This window comes from Salmo salar, chromosome ssa14 (genome assembly GCF_905237065.1).
Source record: "Salmo salar chromosome ssa14, Ssal_v3.1, whole genome shotgun sequence".
NCBI classification, from domain to species: domain Eukaryota; kingdom Metazoa; phylum Chordata; class Actinopteri; order Salmoniformes; family Salmonidae; genus Salmo; species Salmo salar.
The window spans coordinates 10,528,616-10,552,828 of record NC_059455.1 but is presented as its reverse complement, the minus strand read 5'-3'; the positions used below and the strand labels follow the sequence as shown (position 1 = coordinate 10,552,828).

General features: G+C 43.3%; 1 protein-coding gene across 2 annotated transcripts in view; it reads left to right on the top strand.

Annotated features, from left to right (window-relative positions):
• The window catches only part of LOC106568756 (uncharacterized), a 67,094-nt gene that overhangs the window by 2,768 nt on the left and 40,113 nt on the right, over window positions 1-24,213 (top strand). For both annotated transcript variants that reach the window (XM_014139386.2, XM_014139385.2), the window contains exons 7-32: window positions 278-455; window positions 836-978; window positions 2,982-3,085; window positions 3,781-3,946; window positions 4,272-4,445; window positions 4,706-4,858; window positions 5,495-5,639; window positions 9,989-10,147; window positions 11,898-12,016; window positions 12,221-12,481; window positions 12,703-12,858; window positions 13,142-13,326; window positions 13,550-13,732; window positions 13,955-14,046; window positions 14,340-14,509; window positions 14,949-15,102; window positions 15,422-15,501; window positions 15,711-15,891; window positions 15,998-16,153; window positions 16,259-16,392; window positions 16,684-16,842; window positions 17,286-17,466; window positions 17,573-17,784; window positions 17,987-18,175; window positions 18,712-18,854; window positions 19,018-19,177. In XM_014139386.2, the coding sequence (XP_013994861.2) occupies window positions 278-455; window positions 836-978; window positions 2,982-3,085; window positions 3,781-3,946; window positions 4,272-4,445; window positions 4,706-4,858; window positions 5,495-5,639; window positions 9,989-10,147; window positions 11,898-12,016; window positions 12,221-12,481; window positions 12,703-12,858; window positions 13,142-13,326; window positions 13,550-13,732; window positions 13,955-14,046; window positions 14,340-14,509; window positions 14,949-15,102; window positions 15,422-15,501; window positions 15,711-15,891; window positions 15,998-16,153; window positions 16,259-16,392; window positions 16,684-16,842; window positions 17,286-17,466; window positions 17,573-17,784; window positions 17,987-18,175; window positions 18,712-18,854; window positions 19,018-19,177 (4,137 nt within the window). The remainder of the gene's footprint in view (window positions 1-277; window positions 456-835; window positions 979-2,981; window positions 3,086-3,780; window positions 3,947-4,271; window positions 4,446-4,705; window positions 4,859-5,494; window positions 5,640-9,988; window positions 10,148-11,897; window positions 12,017-12,220; window positions 12,482-12,702; window positions 12,859-13,141; window positions 13,327-13,549; window positions 13,733-13,954; window positions 14,047-14,339; window positions 14,510-14,948; window positions 15,103-15,421; window positions 15,502-15,710; window positions 15,892-15,997; window positions 16,154-16,258; window positions 16,393-16,683; window positions 16,843-17,285; window positions 17,467-17,572; window positions 17,785-17,986; window positions 18,176-18,711; window positions 18,855-19,017; window positions 19,178-24,213) is intronic.

Genomic DNA, 24,213 nt, shown 5'->3' with positions numbered 1-24,213 from the left:
TGGTTCATAAAGGATCTGTTAGAGTGTCAGTAGGTTTCAGATTGATCTAAAAATTGGTAGCCTGAGTCCCAGATCGTCTTGTACTGTCTTGCCAACTCCATTGCTGTCATGGCGTGACAATGACAGCAATCGAGTAGACAGCACAAACAGATATGGGACTCAGGCTAAACCATTTGTGTCAAATAAGCAAAATGCCGTACCTTCCACTAGTTTCTTGTGTAACCTCAAGCCAGTTAACACTTCCAAGGGGTGTTCTTATCTCTTATGTCCTCTTCAGACAGTGGACTCCAAACTCCAGTGTACCCAGCGGCATGGGACTACAGTGATGGAGGAGGTCAACTGCACAGAGATCATCTCCATGGTACCGTTGTCAGGGTCAACAGGAGTGGTGAAGACCCAGACCATCTCTACCCTTACGCTGCTCAGAGCCCAGAAAGGCACACCCTCAGGAGTGGGTGAGTATAGGCTATACTGTAGTGTACCTGAATGACTGTGCCACTGTGTACCCGTCTGACATCAAGGTGTTGTAGTGTGTGTCTGTGTAAAAGCGAATACTGCCAAAATAAACTATTATTACTACACTTCTATTAGCTAGGAAGCAGTCATATTGATGTTACTTTCATCACACTACTACGACTACTACTGCTGGTACCACTATGGCTGTTGCAAACCTTAAGTACGTTCTCAATCATTCTTTGAGAATGTAATTATCTCAGCCATTCAAATTGAGACGCTGGAAGGTCAAACTTTTATTCAAATGAATTTAACTTGGTCCCTTAGACCCCACTCTCTCAGTAATATGATATTCATTTCAATGATATTCTCCCTCCCTCAGATACGCTGGGTCCAGGTGTCCTGAGTGACCTCCAGTTTGTGGAGGAGGGGGCTGAAGGCCAAGTCCGAGGCAGGACGTCCTCCCCCCAAGAGGCCACAGACACCGTGAGGAAGCTGTGTGGTCTTACCTCTGACCAGCAACAGGTAGGACCCCAATTTTCTAAGACATCATATGGGAGTAATTCACGCTTATGACAAGTCTTACAATGCGTTATAATCAATCAATCATATTTATTTATAAAGCCCTTTTTAAATCAGCAGATGTCACGAAGTGCTTATAGAGAAACCCTAGGCTAGGAAAAACATCCTAGAAAAGGCAGGAACTTAGGAAGAAACCTAGAGAGGAACCAGGATCTGAGGGATGGCCAGTCCTCTTCTTGCTGTGCCGGGTGGAGATTTACAAGAGTAGATGGTCATTAAGGCTAGATTGTTCTTCAAGATGTTCAAACATTCATAGATGACCAGCAGGGTCTCACAGTAATCACAGTGGTTGTAGAGCAGTGGTCACCAACCTTTTCTGAGTCAAGATCACTTTTGCAGTCAAAAAGCAAGCCTAGATCTACTGCTCAGATTTGTTTTTTACATTAACCTCACGCAAACAGTTTTGTAGGAATGAGGTTTGGGCAGTAGGCCTAATACATTATCACAGCATATTGCCTATATGATTGGTCTGCCTATATGTTAATCAGACCATATTATGCGACAGTATACATTTTGGGGGGATTGTTTTATTCTCCTCAATCAGGTTGAGGAAGTAGGCTGACCAAGCAGCCGTGAAGTCTCTTTGATTTTGCACGGTACTGTCTTTCCAAGCTAATCGGAAGACTTCCAGTTTGGTGGAGCGCCATTTACGTTCCAATTTACGGATATTTTCTGTATACCAGGGAACTAATTTCTTGTTTTTTGTTTGTAGAGGTGTGACTGCATCTAGGGTATTACGCAAGGTTACATTTAGATCCTCGGTTAGGTGGTTAACTGATTTTTGTACTCTGAAGTCCTTGGGCAGGTGGAGGGAGTCTGTCAGGGCATCTAGGAGTCGGTTGTCCGAGAATTTATTTTGCGGCTTTTGATAATCCTTGGTTGGGGTCTGAGCAGATTATTTGTTGCAATTTCAAACGTAATAAGATGATGGTACGATAGTCCAGGATTATGAGGAAAAACATTTAGAACAAAACAACATCATAAATCATTATTATACCATTATATCTTCATTGAGTAAAACGTTCCCCCGTTCCCCTTTCATACAACGTTTCATACCAACATCTGTATTTATTTACCACAAAGTCACTAATGCTTACGCCATATGTGGTGAGGCAAGAATGACAGCTGCTCCCAAAGATAGAAGGATACACTTGTTTTCATTGATTAAATACTCTCTTTACTTTAACATTTTGGGTTACATTTATCATAAAATGATGGCAATGCCAACAGTGTAGCAATGTAATTAACCTAATGTAATACATGTAATTAAGTACTCCAAGGTTCTATTTACTTGCATAAAGGTGAAAACCCCCTTCCCAAGGTCAGAGTGTCTTTCCTTCAGTAGTGTGTTCCCTGCCAAACCAAATGTGGCTTGTTTGTGTTTGTGTGCTGTGGTTTGGCTCTCCCTGGGCCCTTTCCCTTTTTTTCCTCAGCTCTTACACAGGAGCTCAGTCAAACCAATCTGGCAACCATCATGACCTGTTTAGATAGGGGGCCAACCTTAGATAGGGGGCCAACCTGGCATCCTGTCAGTCCCCCTCTCTCTCTCTCTCTCTCTCTCTCTCTCTCTCTCTCTCTCTCTCTCTCTCTCTCTCTCTCTCTGAAATTATAATTTCTTTTTGGTTATCAGATGATTGCTAAGATCAATGAGTCTGGTTCTGTTTTGGGTCTGTCTCTGTCCTGCTCTTATGAAATCATAACCCTGGCTGCAGCTTTCCAAATTTAGGCATGTTAATTGGAAGTTCCCTGTCGTTAGGCTATTCAGTGTCAAAATGTTGTATTTTCGTGAGATTTAGCGCAAAGAAATTTAAATGAAGGAGAGATTTTTTTAAATGTATTAGGATGCTACATTTATGTCAATAATGCTCCTTAAAAAGACAATTCTTTAATTTCAGGAAAAACATTATTATATGACATTTCATATGTATCGTCTTCCCTGTATGTAGCTGTCGGAGCTGTTCCTGCACTTGGCCTTTCAACTGAGAGCCCTGTCCCTGCCTCAGCTCAGAACACTGTGGCACGACGCCTCCTTCAAGTGCCGTAACGACTGGTCAGTTCCCTTCAGCCACTGTTCTGTCCTAAATGTATCCTGGGTTGTGTTATGTAGGGCACACTATAAAAAAAATGCTTTGCCGTATAAAATGTACATATGTGTTCTTATTGGACAGTAGCTCCCTTTTTCATTCTGTTTCAAAACGTTTCCTCCCTACTGAACAAGACCCTAAAATATACTGACTGGACTGACTCTGTCACGCCTTGTACCAGCATTTTAATGCAATAGAGGCAGTGGAACGCTTGTTTATGGTTTCCCTAATGAGAAAAATACACAGCTCTGGGGCAAGGTATGGACAGAGAGGAGTCTGTCTGTGGGATAGCAGCCATCTTTGCATCTATAACTCCTCCCTGAAACAACTTACTAGTCATCCCTAGATTGATTGAAACTACAGTACAGGCAAAATCAAAATGGCGTCCTCTCTGCCATATTCTTCTCTGTAGCTGAGATCAGGTTTTTTTGTTCATTAGTCACAAAGCGCTTCCGTTATAACACACCCAAAGACACTAGATGTCCTTTACAAGAATGCATATCGTGTATATCAATGAAATGATGCTTTTGATGAATAATTATTTATAATGCTTTTTATACATTGCTTTTATAAGAACCGTCCTGAAGTGAGAAGGTGCGACTGAATCGGTGCTGTCCATTCCCGGCAGTTGATTACTCTGTCGACTGTGTTGTCGTTGCAGGCAGCCTCTCTTGGACGGCCTACCAGCGTGTGGCTCAGAGGAATGCATCGCCCTCTTAACAGACCTCATCCGGGACGAGGAGATAGAGCAGCAGCGGGCCCACTCTTTTCTCACCACCATCGCCCTCATCCCTCACCCCTCACCACACATCGTCGGCTCCGTCAACGTACGTCGGTCTGATGGGACGTTCTATGGGGATATTGACTTTGGGTTGAACAAAACACCGAGGTTTAGATACAGTATACCGTGCCTATTTTATTCGCCATCTCAATTGAATTATATGGCTGAGAATTTTCAATATAGCTCCACAGATGATTCAAAATCGTCGCAGGAAACTCAACCGACACCTTTACTCCGCAACGTTGTTGAGGTCACATCCAACAACGCATGCTTTGGCGTCACCCATTAAACACATAATCGGAGATAAACATACAAATACAATGGGTCCATAATATAAAACTGTTGTTTTTTCCCCCCTCCTTTTCTCTCAGGCGTTGCTGAAGACACCTGAGGTGCGGACCAAGGCCCTGTTGACTGGTTCTTCACTGGTCCATCAGCTATGTCGGAGGAGCCAGTCTCCCTGCAGTCTCATCCCCCAGGTCCAGAGCTTCATACAGGCACTGAAAGACACCTTGGGAGAGGGCTGTGGAGGAGACAAAACAGAGGTACACAGAATTAGATCCGACTCCATATACACAGATTATGATGGTGTGCTGGTACTGGAGTTTTTATCACCGTCTGGTGATTGTGCTGTATTTAAAATGTGATATTACAGTGTGTATTGCGTGGTTCATACTTGTCCTGACTCCTGAACCTGAGCATCTCAATGGTTGCTGCTGCTGATGATGATGATGATGATAAAGATAGCAGCAACAAGCAGGTTGATGATGATGCTGATGATGTAAAGTGATGATTCCTCCTACAGCTGCTCTATGCATTGAAAGCAGTGGGAAATGCAGGCGTGGCTGCTTCAGCTCTCATCCCTCAGCTAAACCTCTGTATACAGAGCCACTCCACCCCTCTGGAGCTGAGACTCACTGCCGTACAAGCTTTCAGACGCATCCCCTGCAATGCTGACGTGAGTAGGATGGCAGATAATGGTCAAGTTTCTAGGCATAACCTCTGGGAATGAACTGAACTTTAGAACAAAGAACTGTTTTGCTCAGTTCAATGTATAGAAATAGTTTTTTTTTTTCTTCTGAAGCCTGGTTTGTGTTTAATTGGAATAAGCTGAGAAACCGTCTCTCACTGAATAAAGCCTTGATTTAATCATTTCAAGTAGCAGAAGTCCCATTGAAGGGATACGATACAAGACAATACGTTATTGTCCAAGAGGACAATAACGTTACAGTTCAAACATGATTTGACTTGAATACAATTTCACTTGAACTGTGTGAAGTATCCTGTTGTACTAAAACGATTCAGTCGGCATACTGTTCATACCACAGGAGGTTGGTGGCACCTTAATTTGGGAGGATGGGCCCGTGGTAATGACTGGAGTGAAGTAAGTGGAATGGTATCAAATACACATTTTCTGTGTGTTTGGTGTCATTCCATTCACTCCGTTCCGGACATTATTATGAGCCGTCCTCCCCTCAGCAGCCTCCTGTGGTTCAGTCTGATTCTCTTCACGTGGATTCACGCTGACGTTGTGGGGATGTTGAGGTGACCTTGGGGCGAGGGGTCTGTGACTGACAGCTCTTTGCTTCTCCAGAGGGGGTCTGTGCTGCGGCTCTACCGTGACCACCAGGAGGAGGCGGAGGTCAGGATTGCTGCATACCAGCAGATAATGCACTGCCCCGACCCCGAAGTGCTTCGAGCAGTGAAGACGACTCTGAGGCATGAGACCTCCAGCCAAGGTTTGAAAAAAAAGGGTTCCAAAACAGTTCTTCAGCTGTCCCCATAGGGACTTTTTGGTTCCATGTAGAACCCTTTAGGGTTCCATGTTGAATCCTCAGACGATTCTATTTTAGGTTCTAAATCACACCAGTGCCTAATTTGTAAATTGCGAGGTGCCGGAACAAAACGTGAGCCAGAGAGGAGGGTGACTTAGGAGGCTCTGTGGTCCTTGAAAGCATAAAAAAAAAATCATCTTTAAAATAAAGCACTGCATGCATTATCATCGCGTTTGCGTACTAGCATAGAGGAGAAGTATAGAGGCGCTTGCAGAAGAGGCACACATGAGGAAAATGTTTTGTAGCCTAGGTTCCGGGGAAATTGTTGCCTTTTATAAACGCATTTCATGCAAATCATTTCATGCAAGGTCCCCTGGTATCACGGCTCTTGCAGCATGAACTGACATGTTGTCCACACAATCAAAAGATCAGATAATTAATCTAGTACTGAAAGCATAAGCTACAGCTAGCTAGCACTGCAGTGAATAAAATCTGTTGAATAGTTGACTCAAAGAGAGAGAAAGACAATAGTTGAACAGTTTTGAACAAATTAATTTCTTCAAAAATGAAGGTGAAGCGAGAGAGAGAGAGAGAGAGAGAGTGCTAGCTATATATAAATGTATATATACAGTTGAAGTCGGAAGTTTACATACACCTTAGCCAAATAAAGTTAAACTCAGGTTTTCACAATTCCTGACATTTAATCCTAGTAAAAATTCCCTGTCTTAGGTCAGTTAGGATCACCACTTTATTTTAAGAATGTGAATGTCAGAATAATAGTAGAGAGATTGATTTATTTCAGCTTTTATTTCTTTCATCACATTCTCAGTGGGTCAGAAGTGTACATACACTCAATTAGTATTTGGTAGCATTGCCTTTAATTGTTTAACTTGGGTAAAACATTTCTGGTAGCCTTCCACAAGCTTCCCACAATAAGTTGGGTGAATTTTGGCCCATTCCTCCTGACAGAGCTGGTGTAACTGAGTCAGGTTTTTAGGCCTCCTTGCTCGCACATGCTTTTTCAGTTCTGCCCACAAATTTTCTATAGGTTTGAGGTCAGGGCTTTGTGATGGCCACTCCAATACCTTGACTTTGTTGTCTTGAAGCCATTTTGACACAACTTTGGAAGTATGCTTGGGGTCATTATCCATTTGGAAGACCCATTTGCGACCAAGCTTTAACTTCCTGACTGATGTCTTGAGATGTTGCTTCAATATGTCCACATAATTTTTCTTCCTCATGATGCCATCTTTTTTGTGAAGCGCACCAGTCCCTCCTGCAGCAAAGCACCCCCACAACATGATGCTGCCACCTCCGTGCTTCACGGTTGGGATGGTGTTCTTTGGCTTGCAAGCCTCCCCCTTTTTCCTCCAAACATTACGATTATCATTATGGCCAAACAGTTCTATTTTTGTTTCATCAGACCAGAGGACATTTCTCCAAAAGTACGATCTTTGTCCCCATGTGCAGTTGCAAACCGTAGTCTGGCTTTTTTATGGCAGTTTTGGAGCAGTGACTTCTTCCTTGCTGAGCAGCCTTTCAGGTTATGTCGATATTGGACTCGTTTTACTGTGGATATAGATATTTTTGTACCTGTTTTCTCCAGCATCTTCACAAGATCCTTTGACGTTGTTCTGGGAATTATTCGCACTTTTCGCACCAAAGTACGTTCATCTCTAGGAGACAGAACGCATCTCCTTCCTGAGCGGTATGACAGCTGCATGGTCCCATGGTGTTTATACTTGCGTACTATTGTTTGTACAGATGAACGCGGTACCTTCAGGTATTTGGAATTTGATCACAAGGATGAACCAACGTTGTGGAGGTCTACAATATTTTTTCTGAGGTCTTGGCTGATTTCTTTTGATTTTCCCATGATGTCAAGCAAAGAGGCACTGAGTTTGAAGGTGGGCCTTGAAATACATCCACAGGTACACCTCCAATTGACTCAAATGATGTCAATTAGCCTATCAGAAGCTTCTAAAGCCATAACATCATTTTCTGGAATTTTCCAAGCTGTTTAAAGGCACAGTCAACTTAGTGTATGTAAACTTCTGACCCACTGGAATTGTGATACAGTGAATTATAAGTGAAATAATCTGTCTGTAAACAATTGTTGGAAAAATTACTTGTGTCATGCACAAAGTAGATGTCCTAACCGACTTGCCAAAACTATAGTTTGTTCACAAGAAATTTGTGGAGTGGTTGACGAATAAGTTTTAATGACTCCAACCTAAGTGTATGTAAACTTCCGACTTCAACTGTATATCTATGTCTTTTTTGTAATATATATATAAATACTTTTACTTTCACTTCCATTACAAAAAAGATTGCAGTTTTGAAACTGCAGTATAAGTGAATGCTATGTTATCTAGTTGGCTCTGGCTATCCAACACTGGAACTCTTCCAAGTCAAGGTAAGCTTTTGGCTTTATTAATTTATTGCCACTGGGGCAGTAGCTAGCGGGTTTACTAATGCGTTAGTTCTAGTAGCTATGTTGACTGACGTTAGACAATATGGTGACAACAATGTAGGCTGTGTTATGATACAGCTAGGCTGTTTATTATTCTTTTTTGAAGATATTGATTGTCTGTTGCTAAATGATAGGCCGACTCCTGGTGTATTGTCATTTAATTTATTTATGAACAGACGTCAGTAATTCTTTAACTTTGGCAAATGTATTTAAATGGGTCAGTGGTGTAGCGGCCACCACCAGCACCCTTCCCGCTGCCAAGATTCTATAAGGAAATAAATGATGAAGTGCAACGCTCATGTCTATCAGAGCAGAGAGAGAGAGGGAGAGAGAGAGAGAGAGAGAGAGAGAGTTGGAGAGAGAGAGCGAGTTAGAGAGAGAGAGAGAGAGAGAGGAGAGAGAGAGAGAGAGAGAGAGAGAGAGAGAGAGAGAGTTAGAGAGAGGGAGAGAGAGAGAGTTAGAGAGAGAGAGAGGGAGAGAGAGAGAGAGAGAGAGAGGGAGGGAGAGAGAGAGAGTTAGAGAGAGAGAGAGAGAGGGAGGGAGGGAGAGAGAGAGAGGGAGAGAGTTAGAGAGAGAGAGGGAGGGAGAGAGAGAGAGAGAGAGAGGGAGGGAGAGAGAGAGAGGGAGAGAGAGAGGGAGAGAGAGGGAGAGAGTTAGAGAGAGAGAGATAGAGAGAGAGAGAGAGAGAGAGAGAGAGAGAGAGTTAGAGAGAGAGAGAGATCAATGAAAGCGAACACTCGTTCTAGCTCTGTGAGAAATACAGGCCCGCTTCGCTCTCTCTCTCGCCGCAGTAATGGCCACTCGTTGGTCTACATGTATATGGGCTACACTGTTGACCGTACCATAAACCCTGGGCGGGCCCAACACGAATCAATTCTTATAATATCAGGCACATTTTCACATTGCGTTTTTTTAGGGAGCAGCCAGGAGAGGAGTCTACTTGAATGAACTCTGATTGCTTTTATTCTAATTTTTACATGACAAAAAGTGAAAATAATTGTTCATGCCACAAGAGGTACCGGATCCTGGCAAATGGGTTCCGGAACTAAACAGTCCAAAACTGAGAGGTGCCAGATCCTGTTCTAGCAGGATGCTGCTCAAATGAAGAACTGGATAGCACATTTTTTTCTAAAAGTGTGGTCTTGGCCCTTCAGTTTTTGCAGATCTGTAAGGTGGAAGCAATATGTTAAAAGCTCCACCTCTACACCACTTATGTACCGGTCGTCGTACGTAATGGACCAAGGCGCAGCGGGTTGAGTGCTCATCTTAACTTTATTTGAACACTGAACAAAAGAAAACAATCAAATGCACAGTATTGCAGGCTACACACACAGCTATTCAAAAACAACTTTCCACAAGGGACATGTGAAAACAGGGCTACCTAAGTATGACTCCCAATCAGCAACAACGATGTTCCTGATTGAGAGCCATACCAGGCCAACACAAAGAAATACACAACATAGACAGATCATAGAAATATAAAACATAGAACATAACCAAAAACCCCGGAATACTCTAAACAAACACCCCTCTACATAAACACATAACCCAACAAACCCCGAACCACATAAAACAAACACCCCCCTGCCACGTCCTGACCAAACTACAATAACAAATAACCCCTTTACTGGTCAGGACGTGACAGCTTATACCTATCCAGACCTTTCAGAACCACAAATATCGATGGTTTAGGGCCAAAGAGCAGAGACAGCGTGCAAATTGGGATCAACCATACAGGTTCACTACTCTGAGAGATTCCAAATGACTCCACCTACACATCCTACAAGTAAGAAGTTATGCTGATTGATATATTGATGATTGCTCTGAATTTCATTCTCAGTGGGCTCTTTTGTGTGGAGTCACCTGACCCAGGTCCTGAGAACTGAGGACCCCATGAAGCAGGCCCTGATGGAGGCACTGCCTGATGACATCATTACCAAAGACTTTGAGGCTGAACCCTGGAAATACTCCTCTTATTCAGACTACACTGCAGACTCAGGTAATTTACATTAAGTTCCTCTTATAAAGTGTCTTCAGAAAGTATTCACACCCTTGACTTTTTCAACATTGTGTTGTGTTATAGCCTGAATTTAAAACGTATTAAATTGAGATTTTGTGTCATTGGCCTACACAGAATAAATATCCCATAATGTCAAAGTGGAATTTTGTTTATAAGTATATAAGTATATATAAGTATTCAACCCCTTTGTTATGGCAAGCCTTAACAAGTCACATAATAAGTTGCATGGACTCACTCTGTGTGCAATAGTAGTATTTAACATAATGAATGACTACCTCATCTCTGTACTCCACACATGCAATTATCTGTAAGGTTCCTCAGTTGAGCAGCGAATTTCAAACACAGATTCAACCACAAAGACCAGGGAGGTTTTCCAATGCCTCACAAAGAAGGGCAACTATTGGTAGATGGGTATAAAAAATGGCAGGCATTGAATATCCCTTTGAGCATGGTGAAGTTATTCATTACATTTGGTGTATGGATGGTGTATCAATACACTCAGTCACTACAAAAGATATAGGCGTCCTTCCTAAATCAGTTGTCGGAGAGGAAGGAAACCGCTCAGGGATTTCACCATGAGGTCAATGGTGACTTTAAAAACAGTTACAGAGTTTAATGGCCGTGATAGGAGAAAATGGAGGATGGATAAACAACATTGTAGTTACTCCACAATACCAACCTAAATGGCAGAGTGACAAGAAGGAAGCCTGTACAGAATAAGAATATTCCAAAACATGCACCCTGTTTGCAATAAGGCACTAAAGTAAAACTGCAAAAAGTGGCAAACAAATTAACTTTATGTCCTGGATCCAAAACATTATGTTTGGGGCAAGTACAACACAATACTTCACTGAGTAATAATCTTCATATTTTCAACATGGTGGTGGCTGTATCATGTTATGGGTATGCTTGTCATGGGCAAGGACTAGGGAGTTATTTAGGATAAAAATAAATGAAATAGAGCTAAGCATTGGCAAAATCCTAGGGGAAAACCTGGTTCAGTCTGCTTTCCAACAGACACTGGGTGACAAATTCACCTTTCAGAAAGACAATAACCTAAGACACAAGGCCAAAAATACACTGGAGTTGCTTACCAAGACGACATTGAATGTGGCCTAGTTACAGTTTTGACTTTAATCAACTTGCAAGCCTTGAAAATGGTTGTCTAGCAACGATCAACAATCAACTTGACAGAGCTTGAAGAATGTTTTAAAGAATAATGTGAAAATATTGTATAATCCAGGCCTTAGAAATTTACCCAGAAAGACTCTGTAATCACTGCCAAAGGTGATTCTAACATGTATTGCCTCAGGGGTGTGAATACTTATATAAATGAGATATTTCTGTATTTCATTTTCAATAAATTAGCAAAAATGTCTAAAAACATGATTTGACTTTGTCATTATGAGGTGAGAATATATATATTTTTAATCAATTTTGAATTCAGGCTGTAAAACAACAAAATGTGAATTAGGTCAAGGGGTATGAATACTTTCTGAAGGCACTGTACCTGTGTAGTAACATTAACAACATTGGATGAATATGCTAATATGGTTCATACATATGTTATAATATACAGCAGGTTACCTGTGAAAGGGTAGCTTTGTCTTTTTAGGATAACCCTCTTCAATTACTTGCAGTGATAATTGTTTCAGAAGTGATTACATTTTGCACTTGGTTGTCCTTTGAAGAGCAAAAGAATACAGTAAGTGTTTTTTGTGTGTCTCAGGATTTGGAGTTGCAAATATGGAGGGAGCCTTGGTTTTCTCTTCCGAGTCCTTTGTGCCGCGCTATGCCATGGCTAACCTGACCGTCTACATCCACGGAAGAGCTTTCAATCTGCTTGAGGTGAGTAGTTAGATCATATCTCATTGTTTTCATTCTGTGAGCAACTGAATGCGTTTTTGAGGGAATTTTCTGCTCTTCCTCAATGCTCTGAAGCATTGAATTACCGAGAGAGGGACGTAAAACAACATATCTGAGGAACAGACGCTGTATGTGATTCAAATCAAATGGACAACGGGAAATCAAATTGTCTGCTCTCCTCCACAGGTCGATCTTCGTGTGGAAAACATTGAACCACTTCTGAAACACATTTTTGGCCACAAATCAACTTCTCCCGATGAGGAGCCTACAACTCGGGATGAAGAGGAGGATGGAAAGAAATCTCCGATGAAGGAGAGAAGACGAAGAAAAGCAGGGGAAGGAAATAAAGGACAGATAAAGGAGCGGAGAAGGAGAAAAGCTGGGGAAAGAGACAGCTCTGGTTGTTCACCTAGTATCTACGGTTACCTCAGCCAGGTCAGGACTATGGTGAGACTTTCACAGCAGTATTTGACCATTGCTACATTCATTAGCCTATCTAAGCCTAGCTAGCCTATGTGCCAATTCTATTTTTGCACATTTAAGTTAGAGAATTACATTAGATCTGATGGTTTCATAGTGTAGCCTAAATAATGGGTCACTTCACTTCGATTGTAGATGTAAATAGCTTTTCAATGACCATGGATGATGATTGATGTTTTTAATTGTAGTTCTCAGGAGGGAGACTGGAGGAGGCCAGACCACGTTGTTGGCTTGGTGTCAAAGTGTTTGGGAATGAGTTGAGCGTGGTGACCTGTGCTGACCTCTACTCTCAGATAAAGGAGCTGTCACTCAGCATGGCAGGGCTTGCCGTCAGACTGCTGAAGGTATGCGACTGTGACCTCTGACCTCTGCGATAGCGGGGCTGTGGGACTCATACGGGATATGACTCCATATGATCATCTCAGAGGAATGTAGTTTGATGAAATCCTGTGTAATACCTTTCTAGTCTGTTACCTTTAAGCAATGCTCATACACATTAGTTTCATGTTTTGCTCTTCTTCGTATAATATTGTATTGAGAAAGAATGGATGGGCTAATGTGGGACTCTCTCTCTCTCTCTCTCTCTCTCTCTCTCTCTCTCTCTCTCTCTCTCTCTCTCTCCATCAGGGTCAGGGGGTGCAGCTCCACCACAGGGCAGTGTTGATGACAGAGGAGTTGGTCCTGCCCTCTCTGTCAGGCTTACCCATTAGACTGGGCATCAACATGACCTCCCTCCTCTCCCTGCACCTCAAGGGCAGTGCCAACTACAGAGACTGGTCACACTTCTCACTGGCAGGTCACATCAAGCCCAAGTAAGTCGGTATCCATTTTGGATCTGACGGCCTCTTAATTTTCTTATCCCTGGTTAGTGTTTCACCAATGACTGCGTTTCAGCCAAACAGAGGTCACCACTTAGTGGCACATTAAGAATTTGAAATAATAAAGTAATTTTTGTGAAGATCTCTGTACTTTTGCACACTGTGGGAATGTCCCTCAGTTTCTTTCTCATATAATGGTATTTTTATCTTCTCACAGTGCCTATGTGGGCCTGTCAGCCCGGATGGGGGTGGACGGGGTCCTGGGTCGGGCTGGGGTGGAGTGGGCCACAGAGCTCAGGACCTCCAGCAGTCTGGATGGGAGTGTGCATCTCCAGGAGGGCCACGGCCTGAGAGTGGCCCTCAACACACCTGAAGACCTCATGGATATAGTCTCTCTCAGGTGAGAGGAGCTGTGATTAGTGTTCTTGCTGAAAGAACACAACTGTTATTTTACATGTTCATTTTTTAGACAAGCACACACATCATCTTCAGTAAATGTACCTTTTCTAGTTGTATTCGTTGGTTAGGTAACTAGGTTGGGGCCAAAAGCACGTTCCATTTAGCCAATTGATATTCCAATTCAATGATTGATTGATTTTCAATGTCTCCCTGCGTGACACAGCTCCAGAATGTACCATGTAAACGGAGACCACCGAGAGGAGATGAGAGGCCCCAAGAGTCGTGTAGAGAGGACCATCTGCACGCCAAAGACCTGTGAGTTCATCCCAGCAAAACTCAAGGGCGGTATCTAAGGTCAAGCCTGGAAATGTCCAGGTCCTTACTGGAAATAATTGTGTGTAATTATTAGGCTATTTGTGCGAAGATTCTAGTGTCAAGCTGTATGTGGAAGTAAAGTAAGTTCCTTTCGGATTAAATAACTAAACGCTATTAGTTGATCTGAGACCAGTATTTATCGCCAATGCTTGCCTAGATTCTATCTTAAAGATGTCCAGTATTTTGTATATTGAAGTAAGAGGATGAGCAGCCATTTTGTATTTCTCTCCCAGGGTCTAAGATGGTGGGGTGGCAGCTGTGCTCCAATGTCTCTTACCCTTTATCCTCTACGGGGCTTACCTTCCTCCCTCCCGGTCCTGTGCACCTCTCCCTCAGGCTACTGAAGCTAGACAGAGGCCTTCACCAGTACCTACTAGAGGCAGCATACTCTTTGTTGACACAGGTACTGTCAATCCAACCTATTAACCTGCTAAATGTCCTGCTAATTGTCCTGCTTTGTTACAAGAGGCTATCTAATAACACTTTGTTAACCTTTGGCATAGGTGCCATGAAAATTACACAGACCTGTGTTCAAATAGTATTTGAGATTTCAATCTGTGCTTTATTGAGCTTGCCTGGCACAATGGAACAAATGGAGCAGTCCTAAAAGTAGAAACCCTGCCTATCTGGCACACTCAAACGCTAAATATTATTTGAACCCAGGTCTGCAATTACTATACATTATTACACCACATTATTACAACATATTAGTGCAACACATTATTACAACATATTATTACAACACATTATTGCAACACATTATTACCACAAATTATAGCATCTGTAATGGAAAGGCAATTAATATAAGTGATAAATGATCATGTTGTTCCTCTATGTTTCAGAGTGGCTCCTGGCTCCCCAGAGAGGCCTCCCTCCACCTCCTCCTGGCCACCCCCCAGTCCTCCATCCCCAGGGACATGTCTCTGGACTTGGCCCTCAGCCCCCACAGGCTGCTCCTCAAGATGACCCACCCACTTAAGACCCTCACCATCCAGGGTAGAGAACTAGATTCAGCGTATTTAAATGGATTATTGCTGTTTCATCCTCTTCCAGGGTCAACCGTAGGGAACTAGTTCATACCCGGGTTCAAGTAGTATTTGAAAAATGTCAAGTACTTCAGCTTTGCTTGTTTGGCACAAACAAACTCGTAGAATGGTCCCAAAAGTGAAATTATGCCCATCTGGCAGGCTTAAGCAAACAATTAAAGTATGCAAAACATTTCCATTTCAATTTGAACCCAGTTCTGAACTAGATACAATGATCTTAAACTGACTTGCGATTGCAACACTTGACACCAATGGTGTTGTTTTGTCAGGGCAACTTGACCAAGTGAGGAACATATGGACCGGTCAACTTGAGCTTCTGATAGACAACGTTCATCAGTATTACATCATGGTAAGGAGGAGGTTTGGAGATTTTGTTGTCTTGTGGAGTGTCCTGAATCAACCTTTAACAGTTTTTCAAGTTTCAAGTTTTAATGTCACGGGCGCAAGTACAGTGAAATTCCTTGCAAGCTCTAAACCCAGCAATGCAGGTATCAATGTAAACAATGCGGTTATCACTATCAATGTTTATTTCACATATGGTGCATTTGGTTTCCACAGGGACTGATTGACTCCCAGACCCTCCTCTCAGAGCAAAGGCTGCGTTATCATCTGGAGGCCAAAGTGGGTGCGGAAAGCCGTCCCATGATCCTCTCTGCTAACCTCACTCGTGGACTGGGCAGAAAGACCAGCCTGTCTGCCACTCTGAAGAATGTGTTCAAAGAAGCTGCCTCCTTCTCAGGTTATAGACTATTGAATACTTGATCCAATACTGTCTATTGAGTGTTTTATAAGCCTGTTACTGTAAGGTAATAGTAAAGCCATCATTATTGGTTGATTATCCACAGTGGTTTTGGAGAGGAGGCTGGATGATGGGCGGAGACAGTACTCAGTGGAGGCGGAGCTCCTACTGCCTGGAGTGGTGGGCAGCAGGATTCTAGGGCTGATGGAGCAGAAGGGCCCACTGTGGAGCTCTGCACTGAGGCTCAAATATGGCCTGCGAGGTGAGTGGTACTTTGCCATGCAGCCTCTCTAAGGCACACCGTGGAGCTCCGCTCTGAAGCCACTATCTGTCACTTTGGGGTTTGCTGAACTTTGACCTTCCACAGAGGACTCCCGACACTTGCGTCAGGAGTGCCACACGTCCCAAAGCCTGAGGAGTGAGAGGGAGCCCAACCAGACGTACCGCATGAGGGCTGAACACGAGTTCTACTGCTCTACCACAGCCCACATTAACCACAAGGTAACCATCGGTAACCGCAAGGACATGTTTAATGTCATACCGTGTTTTAGGTTTGTTCGAATTGTTACCTCATAGGCCTACAGTACCTGGTCGGGCAGGACTCAAATGTTTAGGCGCTTTCATTCACTATCTGTTGTTATTGGTGTTGCAAACATTATGCTCTGACCGAGCCATTGGAGCCATGCACCATCTACTCACTAGTTACTCAAGTTGTCAAAGGATAGGAATAGAATAGACTAGAATATAATAATTTCCTCTCACCACTCATCCTATCCCTCTCTGTTCTTCCAGGTCCAGCTGAGACACGAGGAGAGTCCCAGCCACACCAAGTCCAGTGTGGATGTGAGCTATGGGAAACACTGGGATGAGATCAACAACAAGCACCGCCTCCTCCTCAGCCAGTCCTTCAGGAACCAGTCCAGACACAACCTTACCAGCTATGTCCTGGAGGTACACACCACAGGTTTATCTCTATTGATCTACTATCTAGTACGTCTATTTCTATGACCGTGGTATATGATCTTGTGACATGGCAAATCATCCGGTTTACCATAATGAATACAGCAAGTAACATACTGCATTGTTGCGCCCTGGAGATAGAAATAGAGATAATAGAAGCTGTGCTATCTCTATCTATCGTATCTATCATCTCTTTTTCTCTACCTCCAATATTAATCATCAGGGGACAATTTAACGCAATTAATGACAATTGAGAGTTTCTGTCAACTAGAGTAGTCGAGTGATAAATGCCTCAGGTTTTTGGTGTGTTGTCTGTACTTTGAGATTATGAGCGGCTTATCCTTGGGCATGGGCAGGTCTCATGTACATTCAGCAATAACAAAACAAAAATGTAATTCACCACTATACAATACGCCACCCTACCTTTCCTCCAGTTCAGTCTGCAGGTCCCTGACAGGCGGCTGAACTACAAGACCCAGCTCATGCACTCTCACCTGAGGCAGAGGGGGGCCGAGAGCAGCACCCACCTCAAAGTGAACTACAACGACCAGATGCCTCTGGTGGCTGGACTACACTGGAAAGACACCTCCAAAGCCATGTTCAGAAATTGGGAAGGTAATGAAAGATTGAAGGGCTTTATTTACTGTGCTATGCAATGTCATGTGTGTGTGTCTCTATGCGTGGCCGTCCGTGTGTGTAACTGTGAGTGTGCTGTCTCCAGGTATGTTCAACATGGACACTCCCTGGCTCTACATGTACACCACGCACAAGCTGAGTCAGCCCGAGCGCCACACATACCAGTTGACCTCTGAACTCACTGCCCGCAAGTGGCTGACCGTCCGTAACCTCGCCCTGGAGGGCTATTATAGAGACAGAAGCAAGGACAGAGAGGCCCGCCTACACCTCTATGCACCCGCTGTCACATACCTCAAAGTATGAAGCTTCCTGCTAGTCTTTGACATATTCAACAATGGCATTTATTTCAAAGCAAGGGATACCTTACTGGACTGGCTACATCTCTAGACACAGTCATCAAATTTGGACCATACCTGTATTCACCAGTTTTTGTGGAAAAAGGTGCCATGTAGAACCCATACCCTAAGAGCGATTTTGTGCTGGTTCTGTTGTGTTCCAGGCAGTTGGCTGGGGTATGGTGGCTAAACAGGGTCTGAAGGCCTCCTGCACCATCAGCTCTGTGTGGAGCCCTGCCCTGAGGGGAGACCTCTCCCTGGAGAACACCAAGCAGGGCAGGACCCTGCAGCTGGCCTCCAGCTACGGCAAACACAACCTCAGCCTCACCGCAGGACTCACTACCCTGGACAAGGTAGGCGGGAAGGATGAAGTGTGAGGATTAGGATGTCCTAAAATGTACACCGTACGTACAGTAAGTGAGTAAGCTAGCTAGCATCATGCACAAATTGGCAGTCATCAACTGTTCATATTTTTGGCAATGATTTGTTGATTTATGGTTGACGATTAAGGAGGGCAGAGGAGGCTGGTGGGCGGAGCTATAGGAGGACAGGCTCATTGTAATGGCTGGAATGGAATGAATGGAACGGTATCAAACACAGCAACCATACGGAAACCCCATTTGACTCCGCTCCCACTATTCCATTCCAGGCATTTACAATGAGCCCGTCCTCCTATAGCTCCTCCCACCAGCCTCCACTGAAGGAGGGGTGAGGCTTGAGGCTCAGGGTGTCCTAAAAGGAACACCACACCACAGGGATTAAGTTAACTAGCGTCATGCAAGAATTGACAGTCATCAACCAGTCATATTGTTTGACAATCTTTTTTTCAGCTACAGTTTTCTTTGCATATCTAACATAGCCTGACACCATGGCGTATGACTCATTGCAGAATTTAAGGAAGAGGATGGTGATGATGAAGATGACCTTATCGGAGCCCAAAAGCCCGACTATGGAGTTGGAGTTAGAGGGAGGAGTGGAGGAGCTCAGGAAGGACAAACAGATTTATCAGAAGAGAGCGTTGCTACTCCTTCGGTATGTATCCACTTACTGGTGCTCTTTATGAGTGTGATTGAATATAACTTGATGATGATGATGATGATGATAAGAATGGTGATGAGGATGAAGAATGATGGTTAATTGCATTGTAATCCTGACAAAAATAAAGTTAGAATTACCCCTCCCATCCCGCTAACAGACAACCGTTCCAGAACTTTCTCCAGAGCTTCCTTCTCCAGGAGACTTTCACTGTCGACCTCCACAAGGGCCTTTACATCCTGGAATCCAAAGCCCATCTCTATAGCAACAGAGACATCATTCATACTCTCACCCTGGGATACCAGCAACCCAGCCCTTTTGTGAGTCCAGGACCACTCATGTTTCTGGGCCCATATTCACAAAGGTCTCAGAGTAGGAGTGCTGATCTAGGATCAGGTCCTACTAATGTCAATATAATCATATGGTCGTTCTTGAATTTGTAGTTATTTAAATGTATTTAGGTACACCTTCCCATTCTAAATCAACCAATATGGAAGCTTAATGACTTTAAATAATTTTGACCTTTATGATAACATTGTGCCACCAGTAGGAGTAGTAACACCAATGATGGTAACACCCATGAGAAATGTTAGGTTATTGAGGATTTTCTTAAGTGGAGGTCACAGATGGTCAAATGTAAGGTCATTAACCCTGTAAAAATGATTTACTAAAGTGATATGATTCATAATTTTGCTCACATTGTTATTTCCCTTCATTTAAATTGAGCAACACGCAAGTGACACTTTGGATTTGGACACCAAATTATCAATGGAATCCTCAAATTGAAGACATACTAAAAGGATGTGATTAGCTAATAATTTTATTTAACATATACCCCTCCCCCAATAACAGTTTTCCACTGGAGGGAATGCTCAAGGTGTCGTAAGAATTGGACCAAAATGCAGCGGGAATATGAATGCTCATTATCTTCTTTCATTAAATAAAATGAACACTGAACAAAAAGAATGCTGAAAACAGTCTTGTCAGGTGCAACAAACCCTAAACAGGAAACAACTACCCACAAATCCCATAGAAAAAACACCCCTCTTAAATAGGACCTTCAATTAGAAGCAACGAGGAGCAGCTGCTTCCAATTGAAGGTCAACCCAATAAACACCACATAGAAATAGACATACTAGAACTAACATAGAAATAGACTAACATAGAACATAGCCCAACAAACCCCGAAACACTCTAAACAAACACCCTCTGCCACGCCCTGACCAAACTACAATAACAAACAACCTCTTTTACTGGTCAGGACGTGACATAAGGTACTTGTATATCATTGTAATAAGTGATTTTCAAGGCGGTAACACCGATGACATAAAACTGAGGGACAGACATACTAGTAAAAAAATAAGTATTTTAATAGCCTTCTTTATTTTTATTGATTTATACAATATATTAAATCATTTTGTTCACTTTCTAGCTTTCAAAATAATAAACACGGTCAGGTCCAAAATTATTGGCACTCATGATAAAGATGAGCAGAAAAGACTGTATAAAATAAATAATACAAATACTGAGATATATTGTATGCAAAAAAAAGAAAATTGAATCAAGGACTTTTTAACTGACCACCCACAGAGGGTCCCCATGAATGGGGCCAACTCTGATGAACTGACCCTGAACACAGGGGCGCCCCAGGGGTGTGTCCTTTCACCGTTGTTGTTCTCTATCTGCACTAACGAGATGAAGAGCCAAGGAAACAATGTAAGCCTTTTTAAGTACGCAGATGACATGGCTCTGGTAGGACTCTTTTTAAAAGATGCTACGTCAGATGGGGACAGCTATTTTAAACAGACCAACAACCTTCAAGAATGGTGCCAGTCAAGTTTCCTCCACATCAATGTGGAAAAGACAAAGGAGCTGATCATCAATGGCAACAACTGTCCCCAACCACTCTCTCTGAACGACTAACCAGTGGAGGTGGTTGAGTTTTTTAAATACCTAGGGGCACAAATTGATAACAAGCTGAGTTTTACAGAGATTGCAGAGTGTATTTTTTTAAAAGCAAGGCAACGTCTGTTCTTAATCAGGAAATTAAAGGGGTTTGGGGTCAGCCAGGATGTTCTGGAGAGGGTGTACAGCAGCTTGGTGGTGAGCATCCTCACATTCAATATGACAGTCTGGTATGGTAATCTGAGTGTGAGGAGCAGAAGCAAACTCACAAGAATAGTAAGCACAGCCAGCAAAGTAATTGGTCGACCACAGGCACATTTGAGCATTCTGTTCCACGAGGCAACCAAAAAGAAGGCACTGGCTGTCGTTGGCGACCCCTCCCACCCTCTACACCGTCAGTTTGAGTGGCTTCCCTCTGGCCGAGCGCTTCAGAATGCCCATGGCCAAGAAGAACGTGTTCAAACATTCATTCGTTCCTTGTGCTGTTGGACTACTAAATGCAAGGTCAATTGTATCGGTATATGTACTTATCCATCTAGTGCAGTTGAGACAGCGGTTGCTTGTGAGGGAATGTATTAATGTCCTCTATGTTGTTAGTGTATGCAACATGATGGACTGACTGGTTTAAATGTGTATGATGTGAGAATGTATGTGTATGTGATTCTTTTAATGGAAGGTGATGCCAAAGAAGTATGTCCTTCCTGGATGGACAATGAAGTTTTATTCTATTGTATTATACTAATATAATTGCTCAGACAAAGAGATTTTGTTTACCAAGTAATATATTTTTAAAGATAGGGGTCATAATTATTGGCACCCCTGTTTCAGTATCTTTCAATACCTCAACTTGCGAGGAAAACAGCACTGAGCCTTTTCTAAAATGTTTTATGAGAGTTAGAGGACACATTGGGAGGGTTCTTGTACAATTCCTCCATACAGAATTTTCCCAGATCCTTGATATACTTCATTTGTGCTTTCAGTCTGCCCTCTTTAATTCAAACCACATGTTTTCAATGGGGGTCATGTCCAGAGAAAATGTTGATTATGTGGTCAGTTAACTTGCGGCTTAGTTTCAGCCTCCTTTCAGCCTCCTGACAGAGGTAACTAAAACGTCCTGGTACTGGGTAAAGTTCATAATGCCGTTGACCTTAACAAGGGCCCAGGACTAGTGGACGCAAAATATTGAAACAGGTGTGCCAATAATCTTGACCCCTATCTTTTTGAGAATTTTGTTCTATTACTTGTTAAATAAAATATACACTGCTCAAAAAAATAAAGGGAACACTTAAACAACACATCCTAGATCTGAATGAAAGAAATCATCTTATTAAATACTTTTCTCTTTACATAGTTGAATGTGCTGACAACAAAATCACACAAAAATAATCAATGGAAATCCAATTTATCAACCCATGGAGGTCTGGATTTGGAGTCACACTCAAAATTGAAGTGGAAAACCACACTACAGACTGATCCAACTTTGATGTAATGTCCTTAAAACAAGTCAAAATGAGGCTCAGTAGTGTGTGTGGCCTCCACGTGCCTGTATGACCTCCCTACAACGCCTGGGCATGCTCCTGATGAGGTGGTGGATGGTCTCCTGAGGGATCTCCTCCCAGACCTGTACTAAAGCATCCGCCAACTCCTGGACAGTCTGTGGTGCAACGTGGCGTTGGTGGATGGAGCGAGACATGATGTCCCAGATGTGCTCAATTGGATTCAGGTCTTGGGAACGGGCGGGCCAGTCCATAGCATCAATGCCTTCCTCTTGCAGGAACTGCTGACACACTCCAGCCACATGAGGTCTAGCATGGTCTTGCATTAGGAGGAACCCAGGGCCAACCGCACCAGCATATGGTCTCACAAGGGGTCTGAGGATCTCATCTCGGTACCTAATGGCAGTCAGGCTACCTCTGGCGAGCACATGGAGGGCTGTGTGGCCCCCCAAAGAAATGCCACCCAACACCATGACTGACCCACCGCCAAACCGGTCATGCTGGAGGATGTTGCAGGCAGCAGAATGTTCTCCACGGCGTCTCCAGACTCTGTCACGTCTGTCACGTGCTCAGTGTGAACCTGCTTTCATCTGTGAAGAGCACAGGGCGCCAGTGGCGAATTTGCCAATCTTGGTGTTCTTTGGCAAATGCCAAACGTCCTGCACGGTGTTGGGCTGTAAGCACAACCCCCACCTGTGGACGTCGGGCCCTCATACCACCCTCATTGAGTCTGTTTCTGACCGTTTGAGCAGACACATGCACATTTGTGGCCTGCTGGAGGTCATTTTGCAGGGCTCTGGCAGTGCTCCTCCTGCTCCTCCTTGCACAAAGGTGGAGGTAGCGGTCCTGCTGCTGGGTTGTTGCCCTCCTACAGCCTCCTCCACGTCTCCTGATGTACTGGCCTGTCTCCTGGTAGCGTCTCCATGCTCTGCACACTACGCTGACAGACACAGCAAACCTTCTTGCCACAGCTCGCATTGATGTGCCATCCTGGATGAGCTTCACTACCTGAGCCACTTGTGTGGGTTGTAGACTCCATCTCATGCTACCACTAGAGTGAAAGCACCGCCAGCATTCAAAAGTGACCAAAACATCAGCCAGGAAGCATAGGAACTGAGAAGTAATCTGTGGTCTCCAACTACAGAACCACTCCTTTATTGGGGGTGTCTTGCTTATTGCCTATAATTTCCACCTGTTGTCTATTCCATTTGCACAACAGCATGTGAAATGTATTGTCAATCAGTGTTGCTTCCTAAGTGGACAGTTTGATTTCACAGAAGTGTGATTGACTTGGAGTTACATTGTGTTGTTTAAGTGTTCCCTTTATTTTTTTGAGCAGTATATTTCTCTGAGCAATTGTATTAGAATAAAATAATATACTTTTCTCTTTTTGGGGGGAATACAATGTAGCTGTACGGATCGACGCTGGTAGAGACGAGAAGCAGGTACAGGGAGTGAACGTTTAATTATCAATGGACATGGAACAGGACAGGATAGCGTCTGGCCATAAACACACGACATTAATGCAGACACAGGGAACAAACGGGGGAGCAGACAGTTATAGACAGGTCAATCGACAAAGGGAAGGAGTCCATGTGAGTCCAATGAGCGCAGCTGCGCGTAATGATGGTGACAGGTGTGCGTAATGAAGGGCAGCCTGGTGCCCTCGAGCACCAGAGAGGGAGAGCGGAAGCAGGCGTGACAGGAGCTCAGTATTTGTATTATTTATTTTATACAGTCTTTCTTTCTCATCTTTATCAAAGGTGCAAATAATTCACTGACTGCCTGTAGATATCTCTAAATCCCCAAAATATCACTATGACTCTACACATCACTACTGGGACAAGCCAATTTGCTTACCTTAACTATTTTAACATTGCATAAACATAAAGTGTTGTAGTATAACCAACTTGGATTATTGTCATTGGTAAACAGTTCAATACAAACAAAAACAT